The following is an 18,032-nucleotide window of genomic DNA, read 5'->3' as shown; positions in this document are numbered from 1 at the left end:
CTGCAAAGCTTGAATACAGAACAAAATAACGGGAATGAAAAGACAAAAAAGAACAATCTGTATAAAAGAACAGAAAAGGATTGTTTATTGAGCATGTACCTGTTCTCCAAAGCTACACAGCGATCATCCTCTCTGCACACACAGGGCTATTAGACCGCAGCCGTCCCCTCCTCCACTTTGGCACTGATAGACATTTGCTTTTAATTTAATTCCACCTCAGAATTATTGATACAGTAGCCTGCATTTACTTAGTTCTGCAATTCATTTCCATTTTTATGCACTGTCCTCTTGACTGAGCCTTTGTAATGTTATTTCTTACATCAGTGCCAGCTTGAATATCAGAGAACATTGTCTCATCAAAAGGGTTTAAGGACTGAAATAGCTCATTGGTACTGAGCACAGTTTCCAGGGAAGAACTATCTACACATAAAAAAGCGAATCAAAACTGAGGTCTTCTCGTACCATCTTTGCTTCCCTATGGCAAACACGTTTTTAAAACCTGAACTGAGGCTAATTACTCATTGTATTAGAGAATTCAACGAGGTGTTGGAGGGAGCAGTAGGAGCACGCACATGATCCTGAAGGGGGCCACAATGAGCCACTGATGAAAACTCTTCAGCTTTAAGTTCCTGTTAAACACAGCTGCCTACTTGTACAAAAACAACAAAAAGGAAGAAAATTCAGCTTCTATGTATCTACAAGTGATCAAATTTGAAATGTGATCGGTTCGGAGATGCTTGTGCTGCTATAAGCATGAGATGAACAGCATCTTTGTGGTGTCATCTTCAGCAGGTCAGGGGATTGCACTTGCAGGGGTTGAGTCTGCTTTATTGTCACTCTTACTAAAATAAAGCACCTAGGGATGGGAGGTAGTTTGCCAAGTTTGGATCCTCTGCACTGTTTCAAGTGATAAATCAATATCTAATCAATATGGATGTATAGGTATACATATATGAATCCTCTGTTTTCTCAAACTAACGTGTGAAATCATTTAACAACCATTTATTGTGTATATAAAGATCCCCCCCTTATTGATACCATTCTCATTACAAAACAACTGAAAGACTTAATGTTAATTTGGTCGATTCAGTCCCTGAGCAGTTGCTTGTGTAGATGCATGGCTACGTAATGAGGGAGTGTGGCTAAAATTGCAATTACACTGTAATGACAATATGCATGCGGTATACTGAGAGATGCAGTTTAAACTCTTTTACACACTTCTCAACCGCTCCTTGTTCTGTCAGCGAGTGCGTCATGTGGTGCGGGGGCAGATTGTCCCACATGACCTACTTCATGGACTAAAGGAGAGATTAGCAACAAAACTCCACACTGCCACGACAAGGTTAACAATACTGACACACGAGGTGGGTTGTATATTTAACACTACCACCTGAAGAAAATAAGGGAAAAAAAGCCCCTCAGCAACAACAACAACAACAACAACAACAACAAAAGATATTATTAAAGAAAGCCAGGAAAATACAACAAAACACAAAGCTTCTCTGATAAAACTCTACTCAGCTGTTATATCCTCTGGCTGTTTCCAGTGACGTCATATTACAGAGGATTAAGATAGCAACAGATGCACTACAACTAGCTGCCTTTGGCTGCCATTGTGCTTGATTTTAGTCATAGGCATCAAAATGAAACGGCGTTTGCAGACCACAGGCTTGATTTTCAGGACATGATGCAAACACCAGGACAAAAGAAAAAACTTGTTAAGCATGAATAGAATTAGATATCCCACCAAACAAACGGTCAAACAGCTTATGGATGTGGATTGTAAATATGAGACTACCACTCAGGAAAAGGCTCAGTGTTGTGACAATACAAATGGTGGCTGTTACAGTTCAGTCAGCTTTACCAAAAGCTGATTTAAAATATACGTATTTCTCATATGCCAACATTTAATATTTCATAAAAAAATAACTCCATACAAATATACACTGACACAAGAAAGTGATCAAAACAATTCTGCCGGCTCAAATGCTAATTAACACCATCGTGTTTACATGGCAGGAGCAATGAGACTGGTGTAAAAACAAAATATTACCAACTAATAAAAGAGACATGCCCTTATAAATCAGTATTTTCATTCAATTCAGTACAATTTCATTGAAATGAACTGAATTACACCTGGAGACAATACATTTGCTATTAGGGCATGCCACATGGTAGCATCAGGATGAAACTGCAGTAGACAAGATAAGATATACAAAGGCAAGATAAATACAGGAATACTGGATATAAAGATAAGAAGTGAAACCCAGGAGAGGACTTACAAGGTACAGCACGGAGGTAGAGGTTCTCTCTGATGACCTGCTGAAGTTGGCTGTCCACTGATCCGGGTGTGAAGCACTTACTCAGATACAACCTGAGGTCCTTACACAATGTGGGGCCTGAGAGAAGGGCACATAAAACAAGTTTGGCATAGAGATGAGGAAGGAGAGAGATAAGGAAATAAATCAGCTCAGTAAGCATAAACAGTTGGATGATGCATGCTTAAATTTATCTAAAGCGCTAACTTTTACTCCTGACAAGCTGGATTTAACACCAGTACTTTACAGCCTGCTGATGTCTCTATATCACTTCATAGTAGCTCCTGAGAATTAAACGTGCCTGTCCAAGTTCCTCGTGCATATACCTACAACAGCCTACTGAGGTTAATTGTTCCAGACACAACGGTAGAGGCTGTCACCAGAGGAGGCAGAGCCGCTCAACACAGCGGGGCTTTGTTTCCTCTCTGATCTCTTAATATCGTCTCGCGTGCTTTACGGCCTTTGATGGCAGGCCGCGTGCTGTTATGGATGGACTGAGCGTGTCTCCTGTTTGTCACTCTGACAGACGACCATTCTGTCAGTGCCTCCCCTGAAGGCTGTCGCCGAGCCATCCACACTCCTGTCACCCCCTATCCATGCTGGCTGTTACAGTGGTTCTGCCCAGGAGCAGGCAGAATTTACAAAGGGCTATTTAAAAAAAAAAGGATCAGTGATATAACTTTATTAGTGGAGGCAGCATGTACATATGACTGGTCACATATGGCTGCTGTCTGTAAAGGGAAATGAATCTAGCCTGCCGCCCTTTGGGAGAAATGGCGGCTTTGTTCGTGATGTTACGAAACAGCTGCTATTTTCTAGTCTGCTGAAGAGCAAAATTCAAATCTGAACTGAATGAACTGACAATGTTTAAGCATATGTCTGAAGCCAGGAATAACAGCAATGCAAAGAAGATTTTCTGGAGCTTTGCTGTCATCAAAACCAGAGAATGAAATTTTAAATTTGGGTATTTTTGATTTGTGTGGCATCACTGCTCTTTTTTTCCTCTCTGCAGCATTAATGCTTGCTTCCTCTCGGGACTGTAGCCTGATGTCAGTATTCCGAAGCAGGAGCAGAGGGAGTTGTAGTAGTAGGAGTAGCAGAGGAGGTGTGGTACAGAAACCCAAAGCATCAGATCATCTATCAATGTCCACACCACATGCAGTCAAGCTGCACAGAGAGGACCAGGCAGACTTCAGAAATGATAATGGATCTACCAGTAGCAGAGCGACCAGGAGCAAAGGTCCCCATTTACGCCCCTGTGGCCAAATCGGCCATCAATCTAGCGAGCAAGGCCATCGGGAGGTGCAGTCAGGTGACACTTTGGTGACATATCGTTCTGTCCGCAGCCGACAAAGACATCCGTTCCCCCAGCCCCCTGTTCTAAACATCAAGGCCCCACTACGAGTGACAGGCAACTCGATTGCCACACTCTTGTCATGCGTCATCAAACATTTTGAACTCCTACCCACATGTTAACCAGTCCTCCCGACATAATTGACAAGCACAAATCAGCAGAGCAGAACACTACAGACCGACGATTTGGAGTGTGAGAGCTCGGGGGAGGGAGGCTGTTATTGTGCAGGAATATCATGGATGACAGCTTGGAAGCAAGTGTAGCAGATTGTTTGGGTGTAGACAGATGAAACAAGTGCAATGGCGTGCAAGATAAACAGTGATAAGTCACTGTAAACTGTCTACAGTAAGAGTGTGGGAATTTCAGATTAAGAATTAAGATATGTGAAGGGCCTTACCTGAAACAAAGCAGACCTGTGTTCACACATTTCATCGCCTTTGTGCCCATAATTTGCTCATCTATTTAAATGAGTTGCAGACTAATGTGTTGGCTGTTTTGGGTGCTGAGTCATACCTGGTGACACAGTTTTGATGCGGATAGGATGGGGGCAAGAGTTGAGGATACCACGGACATCTCCTAATGTCATCCCTAAAACTGGTGTTCCCCCAATCTCTAGGATGATGTCACCCACAGTGAGGCCACCACCCGGGGCTGACGTGACAAAGGGAAACTCTCCATAATCTGCTCCTCCCCCGATGGCGATCCCCAGCTCACCCGACGAACCTTGTAGAGGTACAAAGCTGTCTAGCACCTTTGAACGCCAGTGCAGCTTCTTCACCGCCGACTTAGACATGGCAAATGAACTGTTGAGAAAAGGAAACGGGTGTTTAGAGAGCGAGCAGAAGGCGTCAGGAAATAAAAAAAGGAGGGGAAAAAGTGTCGGTTACATAACAAGGAAGAGAAAGAACCTGTGACTTCATGTTATTTAACCTTTGTCAGTTTGCAGATGCCCACTGCCTGTGGAGTTGCTGCGTTTCACATCAGAGAGTCATGAATAATTCTAGCGTCACAGGTTAGGATGGCAGCTTAAAAGTCAAGAACAAGACAACATGGAAAATGTGTCTGTTTTATGCAAACATACAACAACACAACAGCCAAATGACTGTCCAGCCAAAAGACTGAGAGAAACTTTCCCTCATGCTCACTGTTCTCTTGGCTGACGTTTTATTTATGTGTAAACAAGCAGCACGGCCATGAGTGCACAGCCACAGTCACATGGGAAAATCGAGTGTGAGTTTGATGGAGGTATGAGAATCCATTTTCACATACTTGTCTTTATCCATACGTTTTCTAGATCATCAATAACCACGCCATTTATTTTCCCATGGATAGATTCTCCTACGCTCTGCTAGGGTGATGTTTTGTCCACTAATGGCAGCTGCTTACGGTAAAGAAGAGAAACAACAACCCAAAGCTGTACTGAAATACAGTTTTGGGTTGTTGCTTTTTTGTTAAAACACATTTCCTGGAGAGCAGCTGTGTGTTGGGGTGGGGTGGGAGGGTGCAGGAGGATGTAGCTGGCACGGTGAAGATTTGTTTGAGTCGTCCCTGATGTGACAGCTGCACTGCCAGAGAACAGACAATGTTCCTCTGACATTATCAGAGCAGCATTGTCACCTTAACACACGGTAAGACGGAGCCACACAAGGCACTATATCACAATCAAAAAGACAAACACAATGTGTGGACTAAAAGCTTTAGAAGTCAGGCAGGCAGATTTAATTTCCTTTGGGCAGCGTTTGGCGGGCTTTTGCCCTCAGTTTCCAGTCTTTATGCTAAGTTAAGCTACCTACCCCCCGGCTCAGGCTTCATAATTACCATAGCAACATGATGGTGATATCAATCTTCTCATCAAACACAATTAAGCATATTTCTTACTTACTTTGGAACACCTCCACTAAGTCAATTTTGCTTAAATACAATATCCCAAATGGATACTACTGATTTCCCCTTCCAGTGTGGCCAGGAAATAAGCCATTACACTTCACTTCACCAAGATGCAATCCTCTTAAAAGGCTGTGGTGACCCCTGGCTAGGCAGGGTTAACATGCACAGCACCAGACCCGGAGCTAGTAGGGAGGCCCTAGGGTCCTCTGACCCAACAGACCTAATAAGTCTGCTTCAAAGAGTGAGAGAAGGACAGGATATTTCTAATCCTTTCCAGCTGACTGGCAAATCGACTTGCAGATCTGACAGAGATCCTCTTCCATCCTCTGCTGCTGCTCAGTTAAAGAAGGGAGGTCCCTGGTGTGTGTGTGTGTGTTTTTATAAGATTGAATTATAAAAAACAGAACCATGAAACCCAGAAATACAGATGGGTTGTTTGTGTTTTTGCAGTGCACTCAGTGAGTAACAGGAGAGGAGAGAAAAAGGGAAAAGCAGAGGTCAGATGGAGATCGAGAGGCGCCACCCTGCCTGAGGGTTGGCGTAGGACTCACTTATTTGACCTTGCAGGACTTCAGCTCAGGCGACATGAGTCAAAACTAGAGAAATAGTTGAACCCCAAAACACACATTTCTTTCTAGAACAACAGCCTGTCACTGTTGTTCAAGCACACTTGAATTAAACACAATCAAACAAGTAGCGTTGTTTACGCCGGCATATTTCAGCCTGAAATTATGCTTATCGCTTCAGTCTTGCCAAACAGTGCCCCCAGTCCCTCTCTCTACCCCACTGTGAAACCTTCTGCAGCTACACTGTCGACCTGCTTCTCCGAAGTCAGCCAGCCATCCGCCCACACAGAAAACACAGCAATACAGCGTGCATTAAGGGTGGCGTGAGGCCAGAATACAAACAAAAGCAACTTTTTCCATTTAATCATATTGCACACAACATCTGCATCGTCCCTGAATAATAAGTCTATAAGCCGTTGGTCTTTTCATGATTTATCTAAAGATTTCTGGGAACGTCTCAACAGTAAAGATTAAAAATCTTAAAATAAAACCACTCATAGGTATAAAGCAGTATTCTGTTGGAACTACACAGTCGCATTGTGTTTCTGCTTAACGTGTGTTGCCTGAGATGTAGTTGTTGTCTTGACCTCCTGCGTCTGATGGGGGTTTAATGAGCCACAGCCTGTCAGGTTGTTGAAGCCTGACTCGTCCTGCTGCAGACACACACTCTGACACCCTCTCTCTCTCTCCCTGCTGTTGGTGTTGACACTACAAACTGGCCCTGCACGCTCATCTTACCATGTTCATTAAAAACACATTGTCATCAAGGCTGGGGAGGAGCAAGGGCTACTGACTCTACGCAGTGATCTTATCATGTTAGATTTAATAGATTACTAAGAAATCATTTGTTTGCATTTAATATAATTTTGAATATGATGATCTTACCTGTATCGGACCATATCTGTATAAATCAGTTACTCCACATAGCTGAAAATTAAGCAAATACAGGAGTGGCATGAATTGCAATTCCTTGAATGGCAAGTTTTTAAAAACTGAAAGAGGAAGAAAGAACCAATCTACATGGACTTCCATGTTAAAACAAACTACACAGCAGAAATTTCATTTAGTCTCCATAGCTAATTTTCCACCTTTATGTCAACTGTAATGACTGATTTCTTGTGTGAAATCAGTGTGGAAGTCTTTTAAACCTGGATTATCTCTGATGACCACTAGTTGCACAAAGAAGTCTGCATGCATAGACTCTTATGGAAAATTGCCCTCAGCCCAGTAATCACTTTCCTAATGAGTTTGGCATAGTACGCTACGATGCTCATTTTGATGGATTTGATTGGCAAGTGACTACTATATGAGCATGCGCTGGCAAAATAGGACTTTACAAACCAATAGATGTTATCAATGCAACTTTGTCCATGTTTTAAATAGTCTGCAGTGCCACCTCAGCAACATCCAGGAAGCTTTTTCTTCAGTTTTAGTGTGTTAAATTCTAGCAGTTTACATGTATGCTGTTTAGCATTAATTAACAGATAGCAGTTGCCAAGCATTAACCAGTAACTTAGTATTCCACTTTCTGATTCACATATATTTATTTTTGGTTCCAAAAATCCAAGATGGCAATGGCCATAATGCTACAAAAATAGGCTTCAAAAGGAGAACATAACCCAAAAGGTGATATTGCCTTTAGCCTATTGCATGAAAACATGAATGAATTTTCTGAAATACTAATTAGATTTTGTGTCATATGAAATTTCCTTTGATCAAAATCGCAAAACGTGACTGCTTGAACTGATTATGAGATGAAAATGATGAGCTCTTAATCATCCTCTCATGCTGATTCAAAGCAAACCTAAAAATATGCAGCTATGCTAGAAGCAATGTGACTGTCTTTTAAGCTAAAGTCAGCCACATGTTCCCAATAAGCATGGCAACATGCTGAGAGATAACAGCTGTAGTTTCTACCTTGTTCTTGATCTTATCAACCATCTTATCAAATAAAGAGCAGTAAAAGGGATCCCAGCAGTTTTGCAAGGATTTGGGCCCAAACCATAAACACAGGACTAATTGAAATATTAAATTATTAAATATTAGTTTTAAGATGTCGACAAATAAAAAAGTGAATCACTAAAGTCTAAGGAGCTTGGAAAGAGAGTGACTGGACTTCATTAAGTTGCTTGAACGAAACTTAAAGAAGTCCAGCCGTTTTCTTTCCAAGCTCCTTAGACTACCATGAGCTGGATGACTGAGAACCTGCACAGGCATGTCAGACATGTATCACTAAAGTTGTAAGACTAATGAAGCTGATCCTGTGGAAACATAAATCTGTGTACTTAATGCCAAATCAATCAAGAGGTACACTATAAGGAAACATGAACCAAGTTACCTTCACGTTACACCTACTGGAGCTGCTTGAACATAGAAACCTATGTTATGAAGCACCCAGTGCGCAGTTTTTGTGCTGATGTTAATGTCAGAAGAAGTTTGGAATTCTATGACGTCAAAGCTCTGCAACTTCAAGACTCACGCTTCGACTTTGCAATAACACCACTTAGTAACTCATTGACTATCTATGAGGGAAGAAATTTCACAAATTGGTTGCAGCGGCGACATTCTTTAAAATAATCAGTGACAAATTTTTGTGAAGGCAGACTGTATGGCTAGGTGTTTGATTTTGATTTATACTTGATTTTATACATTTTATTTTTATACAATGGAACTAAAAATACCTGAATTAAAAGATAAAGAGGTGTGGTCCAAAGCTTTTGTCAATATAGTATCTTTCCACTATGAAACACATTAAATAGTGACATGGAAGACAGTAGGATTCATCCACTGGGGGCTGTAATTGCCTGTACATAATTTAATAGCAATTCATTACACAGTTATGAGCTTAATATGGACCAAAGTAATTGCCCCACTAGCACTGCTATAAGTAAAGCCATTCTGAGAGCATGAATTACATAGACTGAACAATATGCAGGGTCACAGATATCTAAGCCTATAAAAAGAATGCTCTATAGAGATTCCTGACCTTTAGGTCAGAAAAGAGCTGACCAATACATATCCTGTTTCACTGACTTCCTCTGCACCAGTGAGGATCTCTACAGTTTGCAACCTCTGCCTTTCAGTGTAATTTCAACCCCCACAGTGATCTGTCAGGGGCAAAACACACAACTCCTTGATTTAGTCTATTCTTAGTGCCCATTTTGTTCCTCATCATATCTGTTTATTCAGAAACTACAGTGCATGTGCTACAGGCTACGAGTCAGTGTATAACACAAACAGCTGTGCCTCACAGATTTCTGTATGAAAATGTCTTTTTGCCCTGAACTACATGAGCACTCATTATCCACAGAACATTTGTCGTTCTTAGCTAATTAACCACAATAGTTATTTTTCCAATAAAAGAAAGTGAAAGTGCACTTTAAGCCTCAACACAATATAATAACACCTTCTGAAACAGCAGTGCAAAAAGCTGCATTTATAGGTAACAAAATCCTTTACAGTGATTAGTCTAAAAGGCCATTTTACCCCTGGCAGTTCATAGTCATGATCAGAATATTTTTATTACACGACAAATTAACTTAGCGGTTATTTCAGGTTGGATCTCGAGGGTGTTAATTTATTAAAGTTACAGAGATGAGTTTTGCCACGGAGCTCAATAATTCAAAGTCAACTTGAAGCAACGAAGCAAGGACAAGAGGGAATAGCACTTGACATTGGACCGGACGATGTCTTGAAAGACCTTCAAGAAGAAACCCCCCCCCAGGTGTAAGCAAAACACATCAGTTAAGACGGGTGAATAATTGAATTGCTCGGTAAAAAGTGTCTCTGGTGAGGCCAGCAAAACAAGAACATCTTGTCGTGACAGATTTATCCAGCAGGGCGAAGCCAAGGTGCACAGACTTCCATTCAAAGCAGCACTTAAAACTGTTTTATTGACCATACAGCTGTTAGCAATGAATTTAACCTTCGTTTTGGCACCTTAACACCTATTCTCAAAGTCTGCCTGTATCGATAATAGAGGTCCAGCTTTATGGGGAAAGCAGCGACTGTCAGCTCTCGTGATTCTCCACATGTTCCTGATGTCTATCTAGATGCCGGCCCTCATCCCCATCAAAGCCGTCTCTCAGCTTGTAGATCACTCTCTGACATAATCAGCTTTGACAAAAGCAGAGTTTGTTCAACTTCTTCCAAAGATGAGAAACTTTTAACGCAATCAGCGTTTTGCCTCTGAGTTGTTGCTCTAATCAAACGCCGCTCTCCCCAGTTTAATCATCTCATTTTAAATCTTCACGTCATTAATTGTTGTCCTGCTGCTTCACGAAGCAGCAGAACTAGTATGTGCTCATAAAAGCTTCTTGGTTGCTTTGACTTGGTGGAGTCACGCTTGCTCTGCTGTCCACATTTTGTTGCAGCTCTAAATGGAGCCTCCGGTAATGAAATTAGCCTGGGCAATTAGCTCAGCTACGATGCTCTTTGAATTTATGTAAGCTTATTTTGTATTTCATGCATGCTCGCTGAAATGCAAGGCGACGAACAGTTGTCTTTCCTAAATGTAAATTCTGGTGGATATTGATGAACTGACTTTGTGTTTTGTCAGCTAGAATGTGACCAGCATGTCTAAGCGCTCCATTTGTTGGTCTCTCTGCAAATGCTGGCAATGAATAAACAGAACAAAACAACAAAACAATAAGAGAGGGTTTGTTTGTTTTTATACAACGCTGCATAAGCCAGTCAGCATGACTGTGCATTACAAAATAATTACTGACCAACAACACTATTGCTCCACATCAAACCTTTGAAACGGCTATAATAAATGTCCACTGACATTCATGACACTGCGTGACACTGAAGCAGAAACAGTGTTTTTACTATTGCTGATTAGATCATCCAGAGAAGGTACGGTAAACAGATGAAAAAGGAACAAAGTCAAATAATTTTTGATCCTTGTTTCATAAGTGTTAGGATTTCCTGCTAATTTATTTCTCATGACTTTAAATTGCATGAAGTGTTACATTAATTATTTTCATAATCATTTAATCTCCTGCTTATTTTTCCAAATATTGCATCAACTTCTAAATCTGTAAAATGTAAAAACAACAACAAAGGCCCAGCATGATGTCTTTAAAAGGCCTAAACCAAAAGACATTTCAGTCAGATGGCAGCTCTAGTTAGTGTTCAACATCAAAGCTCCAAGCTCAGCACTTCATAATACACTCACTGCCACTTTATTAGGTATACTTGTAGTATCAAATGAATGAATTAGCTAATAACAAGGCATCAACTGAGTGCACTTAGGCAGACCTAATAATGTTATGAAGTTCAAACTGCGCATCAGAGTGAGGAAGATTTAAAGGACTTAAAAGTGGTGTGGTCGTTGCCAGAGGGGCTGTTCTAGGTATTTCAGCAATTGCGGCTCTACTGGGATTTTTTCCACACATCAATTTCTGGGATTTTTAAAAAAGAGGAAATATCCAGTAAGCAGCAGTTCTGTGGGTGAAAATGCCTTGTTTATGTCAGAGGTTAGAGGACAATGGCCAGACTGCCTCAAGCTGATAGGCAACAGTAACCACTCAGTAAAACCAAGGTATGCAGAAGACATCGCTGAACACACGTCAAACTGTGAAGCAGATGGGCTAAAGGGGCATTAGACCACATCAGGTGCAACTCCTGCGAGCTACGAGGTGGAAACTAAGACTACAGTTCATATGGGCTCACAGAAAATTGTACAAAAAAAGATTGGGCAAATGTTGCCAGATCTGATCAGCCTCACTTTATGGTGTGACATTCAGATGATGGGGTAAAGATTTGTTATAAATAGCATAAAAGCATCCTGATTTCTATCAGTTTTTCAGGATTTTGGTTGTAGAATATTGTAGGAGATTATTTTTTGGCACACTCTGGGCCCTTAGTACCAGTTGAGCAACATTTAAATGCCACAGCCCACCTGACCTGAGTACTAATACTGGACATGTTCATCCCTTATGGAGAAAGTGCCTTCTGACAGCTGTGTCCAGTAGGATAACAAGACACGTGTCACAAATCTCAGATGATCTATAACTTATTTCTTGAACATGACAATGAGTCCCCTTTACTCAAATGGCGTCCACAGTCACCAGATCTCAATCCAATAGACCACCTTTGGGATGTGGTGAAACGGGAGATTACAGTATAATCATGGATGTGCAGCTGGCAACTGTGTGATGCTATCATGTCAATAAGAGCCAAAATCTCTGAGGAACGTTGCCAGCATTCCTCATCCTGGAGACTACACGTTAGAGAGTTAATTAGCAGGTTAAAAGGAAACGGTTATCAGAATGCAAAGAACACAGCCATGATTGTCCATGTGTTTTAGATTTATTTTTCTTTATATCTAAAGTATTTTAACTAAACGAGTGATTGAGACACATTGACTGATTCGTTCTGACGAGATAAAATAAGGTTACACTAAATGACAGACTTAAAAATATACACATTCTACTCAGAAGAAGAACAAAATTAACTCACCTAAGCTGCCGTCACATATGGGAGTGAAAAGAGTGAGTGCAGACCTTATATAATGTGAGCAGGTGAATTCAGTTGAGCAACAAAGGAACACGGGAGCCAATCAGTAGTGAGGAAACCAGGACAGGAAGTGAGGTAAGGGAGGTGAGGAGTGGATGAGTGAGGAAAAGAACAAATGAAGTAAGACTCTTTGCTACAGGTGGATTCTGGAGTCAAAACAGTAGCACTGACATGTTAAAGGAAGACGTGTAACATTTGTAGCTATGCATCACTACTCTATACAAAAGGGTGACAAATAAAACCCAATATAATGTGTGAGGTATGAGGTATTTGGCCTTCAAGCAGCACCAGAACAGCTTCAGAACTCCCTCGACTGATTCTTCAGGAGATGTAAATGAAAGTATTTGTGAATCATTCTTCCAAAAAATATTTCCTCATTGGTGTTTTGATGGTGGTGACGGAGGGACACATCAGTTCAAATTTTTCCACAGGTGTTCACTCGGGTTAAGATCTGGTGACAGCGAAGGCCATAGCATTGATTGATCCACATCATTTTCGTAATCATTAAGTCCCTCAGTGACCCCTTGTGCCTTTTTACGGATATATATTGATTTGTACTGGCCCTTCCACTAGACGTACATGTGAACCCAAACCATCCAAGTATTATTATACATCCCATTGCATAACAGAGCCAGATCCTCTCACTGTGGGTCAGGAGTTCAAGGTTTTCCTTGACCGAGTGACCCTACTCTGCATAGTTTCTGATTACCTTTCTCCTGATTGACTTATTGATTACTCACCTAATCATTTATGTTCTAAATGAAAAGAGTTTGGTCTGTTGAGCCCACCAAAAAAGCTATTTGTTGTTTAATTGACATTTTGATTGGAGTTTAATTTTTGTTGTAAAATAATTCATTCATTCCATCCATAGGGGCAGCAGTTTTAGCAGAGATCCCTAGATCTCCCTCTCCCTGGCCATCTCCTTTAGCTCTTGTAGGGGGACGCAAGGCATTCCCAAATTAACCAGGAGGTGTAATCTGTCCAGCACGTCCTGAATCTGCCCTGTCACCTTGTTCCTTTAATGCCTTACCTAGGGAAGTCAAGGAGGCATCTTAGCCAGATGGCTGGACCACCTCAACTAGCTCCTTTTGATGTGGTAGAAGTGCAGCTCATAATCAATAAATTGATTATCATTATTAATTTTTTAGCTCAGTCTTTATGAACTAACTCACATTGTTTAAAGCATCATTCCAGGGTTACACCTAACTATTAATGATTGGTTTGTTTGGACTTATCAATAAGTCTTTTTGTCCTAAACTAGCCTCATTGTGACAAAGTCCATAATGACTTCCTAAATCACACAAGGTAAAGAAATTGAACAAAACCAGAGAATATTTTAGTCTTTAAAATAACTGCTGATAAATTAAATCCATTTATTTCTAACATTTCTGACATTAATTCTGAAAAGAGCCCAGAATGCATCTTGAAACATTTATCTAGGAAGTTCAGAGAAAAAAGGGTATTTAGTGAAAAATTAGGTACCAGTGAAGAAAAGAAAACCTTCAGCTGAACCCATCCCACACACTGAGCACTATAAGCTCATCTGTTCCCTCTAACCTGTGGTGAGGCACACTGCTCTTAATCTTGCAGCATCCTCCCAGGAGGTGTTGGAGGTCAGCCAAGTAAAGCATCTTAAATAACCAGTGACCTTAAATTCATGAGACTGGTGGAGTGGCAGACAGATGGAAAATGCACAGGAAAATTCTCCCAGCTCCGACTTTGTCGCCTTATCGCTTACCCATGCCCTGACCTCTCGCTCCGAACATTTACACCAAACTGCACAAGCAACACCGGGTGTACTAAACCTCCCTGATGCTCACTCTCTCTCAAATCTAGGGCATGGGAGTGCTCAACATAAAACAAACAGCAGTGGCAGATTTATAAATATAAGATTAAATGCTTGTGGGTTCAAAATGCCATGCACAGTGGCATACACATGCACTAAAGCATTTTCCACTCTTACACAATCAATATAAACTTAACACAATGAAGAGCTGATAAGAATAGAAGGAATGAAAAAAAAATTTTCTCTGCACGGCATCAACAAATCCAAAAATGAGTTCATGTTTTTATTGAACTATTACTAAGCTGCTTGGGTGTTGACGACAAAAGGGGATTTAGTGCGAGATCCAAAAATTGTTGAGCTTTGGAGCAACACCCAGATAAACACACAAACACAAACACACACACCTGAAAGGATAACACCAGCTCAATGATGCTCGCCTTGGGCAAACTGTATATTTAGAGTCACGGGATCAAGGTCAAGGCAGGAGGCACGTTAGTGGGTCACTTTATGTTGTGCAGACTCTCGGCTCCTCTGAGGACCAGCTCTGTGACAACAGGTCCCCTTTTACGCAAAAGTGGTGCACCCCTCGCTGCGATCCCAGATTAGCTCTCATCAGGAAGACGGAGCAGTTTAATTAAACACAGCAGATCAGCTCCTCAACAGTGATGATGGATAAGAGAGACCAAAAGGGAAAAGCAGAAAGAAATTAGGAAAATTCAAAGCGGATGGAAAAAATAAAAAAGGGGGAATCAGTGGAAGCCTGGAAGGAAACAGAATCCAAACAGAGAAGGGTGCGGTAACCTTATGAAAGAATGGCTGAAATCATAATAACAAAATGAATAATTCAAAAGGAAATGGGAGGGAAGGTTCAGTTCACTATAATGAGCATTTTTGTGAGGTCGCAGTTTGGTAACCTAAGCAGGCCCTCAAGTATATGTGTCTGTGTGTGCCTTCAGTTGTGTGTGTGGAAGAGAGATACTGCTGATTCAGTAGGGATGGGTGAAGGTGACCCTCGCGCTTGCTCCTGCTGCCAGTCTCACCACCTGATATTGATCCCAGTTGTCCAACTCAGATCTGACTCAAGGATACAAGGATTCATTGCCTTCTTGACATTTCAAATATGGAACTGTGTAAATTGTAACTCCACACACTAGCATTGATTAGTTATTGATTTTCTACCTAAGTCAGAGTAAACCACTTAAAGGCAGCTTCGCCGATCCAAACTGAATTTCAGTGTGTGTGCAGGTATGGCCACGAGAGGTAGTTCCAGCATGGGCATGCTTTTGTTGTTGTTGAAATTTCATATCAGACTGCACACAAACTGCCGAGAACTAAGAATAGAGCAAGCTACAACTGTAGAATTCAAAAGCAGTGGCTGGGAGCAAAGGTTTGGACCACAGATGGGAGAATGTGCCTGCGTAGCCCTGCCCTGTCAAGGGTAAACTGCCTTGAAACACACACACACATACTTTGTTTTCACCACACCTTAAAACAGATGCATGAATATTCATGATGCCGAAGGACACAGGAGGTACATAATTAGACAATCACCAACTCCCAGATGACATGCATTACTACGACAGAGGAGAAATGCACCTCACTTCATCCTCCCCTCTTATTAGCGGTGAAAGGGGAGTTGACATGCATTTCCACTTACTGGTGGTTAAAACTTGAGCTGGATAACTGGAAACAAAAGGGGGACAAATGCAGAATAAAAGGCTCTCCTTATTTATGTGCAAAACAGGTGCTGGATGCATAGGTGAAGCTAAGGCAAAACAAACAGTGTGAGTACCAGAGCAGAAGGAGCTCTCAGTGTGTGGACTACCTAACACACCATGTATGTTGCTCTACTAACAAATTAAAGATTTATATTAACAGCATAATCTTGACTGCTTTCTAAACCCAGGGCAATGCACGCTATTAACTCAGGGTTACACATCCATCAATTTAATACAAGATGCCTTTATCGAACCAGGACACACCCTAAACGAACTGCAACAAAGACACTCACACACGCAAGCATGTACAGAGAGCTGCCAGGCACTTGTTCACATGCATGCACACACCTGGCTGTGAACTATAGAGTGCATTTTGCAAGTCAGTCTATTTCTGAGGGCAAAATGGGTGCAGGTGCATCGAGCATTTCATTAAGACCATTTCTGGAGCAGGGGATTGAAAAGTGGAGAGAAAAAACACACACGGGCGAATGGATTTATGAAACGGGGCTCAACAAACTTTCGAAAGCCATTCAAGGGTTCATGTGCACACATATACACACAGATACACACACAACCAAGCATGCGCACGTGATTAACAGCTGCTACATCTGTTAAAACTGACATTGTTATCCAAAAGATCTGCCACCCTAATCACAAACCCACATTCTTCACACTCTCTCTCACACACACGCAGGCTGACTAGTTTACATGCATACACACACTCTCTCTCTCTCTCCTCTCAGTCCACCCTCTACCTCCCCCCTCATCTCACCTCACACACACTTGGCTTACACACAACAAATTCTCAGATTTCCCATATTTAGGGAAATACTAACCTGCCTTGCCGCTGACACACACACATCCTCTTCAAGCAGTTCAGCCTTTCAAAGAGGATCCGTTTGAACGCGTCTATATACATTGACCCGACTGAGGTTAAATGACAAGCCAGTATACTTAATTAAAATGAGTTGCTTTGTTAAAAAGCAACGGCAGTAACAGTAGCAGCAGCAGTCCGGTGTATAATATATTTTTTAAAAAGGTGTGGGAATGCAGTGATGTGTAGATGCTGCCACTGTATCCCAGACAAAGTCAGATACGATGTGCGCGGCTGACGGGATATATTTGGACACTAGTGATGCTCTGAGAGCTGTGCTGATCTTAGAGAGAGAGAGAGGGAGAGAGGGGAGAGGAGAGAGAGGGAAAATAACACACACACACACACTGTCGGCCAAATGTGACAGCGGCCGCTCATAATTTGTAACAGCTGCTGCACTGCTGTGGGCAAACCAGCGTGGAGGATGGATGAAAGACGTGGTTACAAATGTTTAACTTGTGCAATAAGTGTCAATAATAATGGCTAGACTTACCTCCATGTCCGCCTTACTCGCTTCAAATCCTCCCTTCCTTGTTTGCGAGATGGTCCAGGTTAATTGTTTACGGATGCATAGTTATTTGATCGATGCAACTGCAGCAGCTAACAAAAAGACCAACATCGGTACTATCGATTTGACCGGGTAGAGGTGTCATTGAACTGCAGGCGCGGTGCTCCCGGGGCGTAAGTGAGAAAGACAAAATTAGATTAGGCTTTACTGTCCGGTTGAAAGTGCGGGTATAGGCTGCAGCTGGTGCAACTAAAATGGACTTTTGCAGCGATAGAAACAGTGAAAGCATAAATGGCAAGTGAGAAGGTTATCTTGAGAAGTTAAGGAGCACGGAGGGGAGGGAATAAAAGAGTTAAAAGTACCGCCCCTGTTAGGTCTCTTTGTACCTGCAGCAGCAGCAGCAGTAGCAGCATCACTTTTCGCTTACGAGTTAAAGGCGTGAAAGCAAGATTTAAACAGGAGACTTTCTAAGCCACAATTGCGCTGCAGGTTATTTAAT

The 18,032-nt window shown here is 41.7% G+C and overlaps 1 protein-coding gene across 3 annotated transcripts in view; it reads right to left on the bottom strand.

The window, feature by feature from the left end:
* Positions 1–17,796, bottom strand: part of magixb (MAGI family member, X-linked b) — a 50,019-nt gene extending 32,223 nt beyond the window's left edge. For 2 of the 3 annotated variants that reach the window (XM_085258831.1, XM_085258833.1), the window contains exons 1-3: positions 16,988–17,237; positions 4,186–4,475; positions 2,283–2,399 (exon numbers count right to left, since the gene is read on the bottom strand). In XM_085258831.1, coding sequence (XP_085114957.1) covers positions 2,283–2,399; positions 4,186–4,475; positions 16,988–17,070 — 490 coding nt within the window. In that variant the 5' untranslated portion in view covers positions 17,071–17,237. Of the gene's footprint in view, positions 1–2,282; positions 2,400–4,185; positions 4,476–16,987; positions 17,238–17,518 lie in introns of those variants that run through there. The other variant, XM_085258832.1, reaches the window with a different exon arrangement.
* Between the last annotated feature and the right edge of the window lie 236 nt (positions 17,797–18,032).

Source organism: Mchenga conophoros, linkage group LG20, assembly GCF_057382185.1.
Source record: "Mchenga conophoros isolate Kocher_MC1m ecotype Shallow Benthic linkage group LG20, M_conophoros_male_GT1.1, whole genome shotgun sequence".
NCBI classification, from domain to species: domain Eukaryota; kingdom Metazoa; phylum Chordata; class Actinopteri; order Cichliformes; family Cichlidae; genus Mchenga; species Mchenga conophoros.
Note: the sequence above shows the minus strand (reverse complement) of the source record. Positions and strands in the feature narration are given on the sequence as shown.